This window comes from Tachysurus vachellii, chromosome 1 (assembly GCF_030014155.1).
Source record: "Tachysurus vachellii isolate PV-2020 chromosome 1, HZAU_Pvac_v1, whole genome shotgun sequence".
NCBI classification, from domain to species: Eukaryota; Metazoa; Chordata; class Actinopteri; order Siluriformes; family Bagridae; genus Tachysurus; species Tachysurus vachellii.
Window position 1 is genome coordinate 37065647 of NC_083460.1, and position 5511 is coordinate 37071157.

General features: G+C 35.9%; 1 protein-coding gene across 3 annotated transcripts; it reads right to left on the reverse strand.

Moving 5' to 3' along the window:
• Nucleotides 1–457: 457 nt before the first annotated feature.
• Nucleotides 458–4663, reverse strand: clec3a (C-type lectin domain family 3, member A). 3 transcript variants are annotated; one of them, XM_060865290.1, is made up of 3 exons: nt 4503–4663; nt 4289–4366; nt 458–1943 (listed from the first exon to the last, which is right to left on the reverse strand). In XM_060865290.1, the coding sequence occupies exons 1-3, from the start codon at nt 4597–4599 to the stop codon at nt 1546–1548; spliced, it is 573 nt and encodes a 190-aa protein (XP_060721273.1). In that variant the 5' UTR covers nt 4600–4663; the 3' UTR covers nt 458–1545. The 3 variants fall into 3 exon arrangements, with proteins under 3 accessions (XP_060721273.1, XP_060721267.1, XP_060721257.1); XM_060865284.1 differs by having other exon boundaries at nt 4497–4663; XM_060865274.1 differs by having other exon boundaries at nt 4289–4369; nt 4497–4663.
• Nucleotides 4664–5511: the final 848 nt, after the last annotated feature.

A 5511-nucleotide genomic window follows, 5' to 3' on the forward strand; every position in this document is an offset into this window, starting at 1 on the left:
TTAAGCTCAATCTCTGCGTCACTTCCTAAACACGAACTATTTTGATGTGATGACGTCGACTATGATCGTCGACGTCACGACATTAATGAGGTGTGAGTGAGGGGGGAAGAGGAGGAGGAGGGGGGAAGAGGAGGGGGGTTCCAATTAATCCGGTTTGATAGCGTCATTTGTTTGTATTGATTTATGTTTTCGGATTAGTCTGAAGATGCTGATACATTTATATGTGAATCACAAACAGAAGATTTTCACACATTAATGCACTCTTCTAAAACATTATTGTGTCCATAGTAACAAATAACTCACATTGACTACTAATCTAAGAAAAAATAATAAATATATTTGGTTACTTCATAGATAAAAATGTAGACTCTGTACTATGGAGAAACTTTCTGTACATAGATGTTTATTTACATTTATGAAAGGAGTCTCCAGTTTCAGGACTTTGCACTGTATGGTTTCTTGTTAATATGACAAGCTGAGCTTTTTATTTTTGGTGTTGTTTGTTGTTTTTTTCTTACTAATAAAATAAATTTAAAAAAAAGCCTGGCAAGAGAGAGGCTTGTGATGGTGCTATAATGTAAGCGATTACTTGAGTTACTCATCATCTTTAAAAGTACCTAGAAAAAGTTCAAATGCAAGATATGTCACTGATTACTAAAAATGTAGGCGCCGGAAAATTGCTATGGTATAATATACATCAGGATGTGCTGTTCTAGGAAAACAATTCATCTTTAAGCTGCATATAATAGACTGCTATCTTGTTTTGTATTCCTAATACATCATATATTTGCCCACATTATTTTACAGGCCATCTCATCACAATAAATTATCACGTGTCCGTCATGTACATAATAAATATTTACTCTTGTAAGCACAAAAGTACACAGTGTACACTTTGTTTAAAGGTATAAATATTTTTATATATTCAGATAAGAATAGATATATGTTTGCTTATATTAAAACATATTGTATTATATCAATTCATTTGAATTAAGGGTTGAATTTAGGACTTTGTAGCTGTGTGGTATGATACCAAAATGTTATTTAGTCGACCAATCACTGTAATTTGTAATTTTAAGGTAAAATAGGCCTTAAAACAGATACGAAATAAAACTAAGATAAGAAAGTGAAAACACACACAAATTTTCTTGTACTTACTACATTTTTGGGAGACTAAACTCAGAATGCTTTATGGGGACTCAATGTTCTTGTGATCCAGATATGGGAAAAAAGTGAAGGTTTGAGAAACCAAATATGACCTTAATTTCTGCATTCAAAAGGGTATGTTTCTTTGTTGTTGTTTTTTTGTTCAATATGGGGGAACTCATAATGGGGGAATAACAACAACTGCTGCTTAATAATACTGATATTAATTAATTAGTTAATGAAGGTGTGATATTGCACAGACTGCAGTCACTCTTTGACCAGACATTTAATGCTATAACGAATCTGTGGAACATGACATTGCATCCTTACACAGCATTACTAACTAGCATCAGTGATGAAACTGTCACCATGCATAGAGCATTGCATATTAAACATATATTAAGGAATGAGGTATTCACATATGTATCTCTTCTCAGTACGACACACCTCATCATGCCACTTGCCCTGTGCAGAGAGCGAGAGCACAGCACAGCTCTCTCGTTTTCCCCCTGTCGGCTCTTTCTTTGCACGATCCCAGTTGAAGTAAGTGATGGGCATGCTGTTGACATCGACATACTGGCCTTCTTTAACAATATCGGTCACTCCTATCCAGAAGTCTTTGGTGCCTGGTGAGCTGAGTTTGGCATAGTCTCGTAGGTCATTGTTTTCCTTCAGGTTTCGGGGCGTGGCCAAGGTTCCACCCTGAGCAATGCAGTCCTCATTGGCCTCATGATAATGCTTGGGCTCTTCAATGACCAGGTAACACTTCTTATGAGCTTTAATGCCACGAAGACAAACTGGAATCATACAGAAATAAATCCATTCTATTATTTTTTTGCCTTAATATGAGAGGACATGTCTTTAGTAGGACCATTTGAGGTAATATTCTGAGGTGTCGCCCATTACTTTAGGCAATTCCTTACCGCCAGTACAATATTTATTCCCTATGGCGTCATAAATGTTGAAATCATTTGATTAGATTATATAAAAATTAAAACAAATACATTTTTAACATTTCAATATCCAACTTCTGTACCCACCTTTAACATTGCACCCCTACTACTACACAGTAAGACTGCAAGATTGTATGTTGCTGGCCATTTTTTTTTTACCTTTCCATATGCCTTTCTGCAATTTATGATCAAAAAATACATGAAACAGAATTACCTCTATGAATATAGGTATTCTTTATTGTTGCTTACTATGATTATATGATGCACATATAGTTCTATCCTTCAGCAGAGGGCAGCAAACCCTCCCAGTTCCACGAAGCAGCTCATCTATACGCATACTGAAGCAGTGCACCAGGATAACCAGGTTGGTTTTATTTGGTTTTCTTGGGGACAGGGTAGCCTAGTGGTTAAGGTGTTGGACTACTGTTGGGAAGGTTGCAAGTTTGAATCCTAGGTCCATTAAGCTACCAATGTGGGGCCCGTGAGCAAGGCTCTCAACCTTCAGTTGTATAAGATGCAATAAAATGTAAGAAGCTCTGGATAAGGGCATCTGCCAAATGCTGTAAATGTAAAATATGCCCTGTCTGTAAACTGGTGAAGTGGAATTACTGATGTCTGTAATAATATTTAGACACAAAATAAAACTTTTTGCATCTGGGCAATAATTTGGTTAATGTTAGACATGTTAGACTTGTCTTTCCATGGGGCTGGTTTTAATATGAATCCTGATATTTGCATTAACAAATGTTTATATGTTTTTATAAATCTAGCTATTTAAAGTTTTACTATAAAAATTCCGGATCATGTATGATTATGTTTATTTATTTGATGGGACCTAATGTTAGATGAATAAGGTGCTTACAGAAATACACCTGCTCTTGCACTTCATCTACAACACCAAAAGTGACATGATGGTAATTTTTTTAAGATCCTTGTCCTGGTCAGAGTCACATTGGAAGTTTAATCTGTCCTAAAATGTCTGGATGTGAGGTAGAAATACACCCTGGATGGGACCCCAGCATTATACATGTCAGTAGACAATCAATACAGTTCACAAGAGGAACGTGTGAAATTCCACACAGACAGTAAGCTGTTCACAGGATCGAGCAGGACGCTGGTGATATGAGGCAGTAATTTTACTTACTAAACCACAGTGTCGGTTTTACATCAGATTGTGTTATATAATAAAAACGGCTTTATACCCATACTATATCTTCATTAGAATTGCTACTTAAATCAGCCTTCAAGATCTTCTAACTTCTCCAGTTAGAAAGTGTTTAACATGGATTCAAAACCTATAAATCTAAATTTGGTAAGTAGCAATGAAGCAGTGGTCAAAACCAAAACACAACACAAAAATATATGAGCCTGTATATTTACAGAGATGTCAATCGTGACATGACGAAAATGATCAGACCACCACAGAATTGGTAATTTAGTAGGTTATTTAATTTAGATAAACAATAATATGGTTAATCTGGATGGAAATAAAATCACAGAGTAGGACCTGGAAATCTGGAATGACCCCAGTTTTCCAAATCAACTTAATTCGTCTGAATAGGGCTTTAGAGCAAAACAAACCACAGAATCATATATGGGCCTCTGTGCAAACGTTTACACTGCAAACAAACTTTTTTTTTGCACTATGATTAGAAAATTGTTAGAAATAGAGTGTTTATATGGAATGTGACAAAACTAACGGGCAACAGGATCGAATTTCTGAGGTTTATGTTATTCCTCTATAATTTATGCAAACTTAATGAAGTAAATCTACCTCATATCAATTTAAGCATTTATTGTGAGGAGTTTTGATTTGTTTTGAATTCTTGAATATGAATTATATCATAGCTATAAAACCAATTAATCAATACATGATGTAGCCATTTTTATAAAATGTATAGCCTATTTATCTTTGTGTATTCCTGCCTCCTGAGGAACAAAGCTGTAGAAATGACTGCTATTCTTGCCATTATTAATTTTTAATTAATGTCATTCATATTTTACCCTCAGTAAGATTCTTCTTGTTAGCATAATGCTTATTACATGGCTGTAATTGTATGGAACATAGATCAGGCAGTCTATCTTCCTTGTTTAAAACAAGCTATGTAGAACTAAGTTGAAAATTAGCCACAGTGTCAGGGTGTGTAAAGGAGACCTGGATAAAAAATCCAGTCTGAAATCCAGTCTACCTGTTTGCAGCGCTTGCATCTCCTTCAAGGAGTTCACCTCTTGCCATAGTTTATCAATTTGTGCCTTCATATCGTCATCTTCTTAGTCACATTCAGAAAATAAAAACAGAACCAACAGAAGAAATTACGTACACAGTAAATATTAATAATAACATGCTTCTATTTATTTTCCATAATTAATTTTTTTTCCCTGTACCAAAACCATTACCTTTACCTGGAGCAGCTTTCCTGGAGCGAAAGGGACGAGCACATCCATGATGAAGCAGAGTGCAAGACAGCAAGAAGACAAGAAACAAGTAAGGAAAAGCCATGGCTACTGTGAGAAAGCAGCTAGCTCACACAGAGGCTACATTTATACCAGTACAAGAAGCCCTGAGAGAGCAGACAACTCACCAAATACACACCAGCGCTCCACATGCAGACTCCCATCTTATTGGCTGAAAATCTCGAGTTGGAGTGTGAGCTCCAAAAACAAGAGCATTGCATACCAGAGGTGCTGTAAACAACCAGTTCACTGTATCCACCCATTCATAAATATTTACCTGGGCCAGCATGTAGCTCGTTTCCTCTAGTCGTCAGTCAACAAGCCACCTCAGTGTCACAGGACATTCTGTACAGATTAAAACTCATAACTGTCTCTTCCCATTTTGTCTACATTATATATAACATTTACATTTATTCAGGAGGATTGTAAAGGATTCATAACAACCAACAAATGTGCAAGTTTTAAGTGAAATGCAATGAGGGTAAGTGCTAAAGTACAATAAGAGTAACACCTTTCTTGACATCCCTATTTGACATTTTTTTAAATCTATGTAGATTTTGCGTTTGGTTAAATTCCAATCCCCATAAAATCAGTGGAGAGCATTTTATTCCAACAATTAAAAATTTAAAATGAATATATTGGACAAACATTACTACAGGTAACCGTCTAGCAAAAGTCAGCAAGTAAGGAGTGCATTAGTCAGATAGACGATTATGAGACCGAGGGTAAATCCGAGAGAGTGTGAGGGATCAACAGCTCAGAAAAGAGAAGTTCTTTACAGGACAGCCATAGCTCATACTGTACACATCAAGAGTGGTAAGAAGAGAAAAAAAAGCCATAGGAGTTTGCAAAAGGCATCACAGGGACTACAAACTTGTAGAATTGTCTTCTGATTGTTGTGTTCTGATTAGACCAAAATTGAACACATTGACATACTCAACAATGCTCATTAACTTGA

What these genes read in the sequence shown, in the direction of transcription:
- clec3a (XM_060865274.1), bottom strand. Translation starts at nt 4,599, where the DNA reads ATGGCTTTTCCTTACTTGTTTCTTGTCTTCTTGCTGTCTTGCACTCTG. An exon ending in GAAAGCTGCTCCAGGTAAAG is followed by an intron (nt 4,370 to 4,496) that starts GTAATGGTTTTG and finishes AATGTGACTAAG; the next exon opens with AAGATGACGATATGAAGGCA. An exon ending in GATGCAAGCGCTGCAAACAG is followed by an intron (nt 1,944 to 4,288) that starts GTAGACTGGATT and finishes GTATGATTCCAG; the next exon opens with TTTGTCTTCGTGGCATTAAA.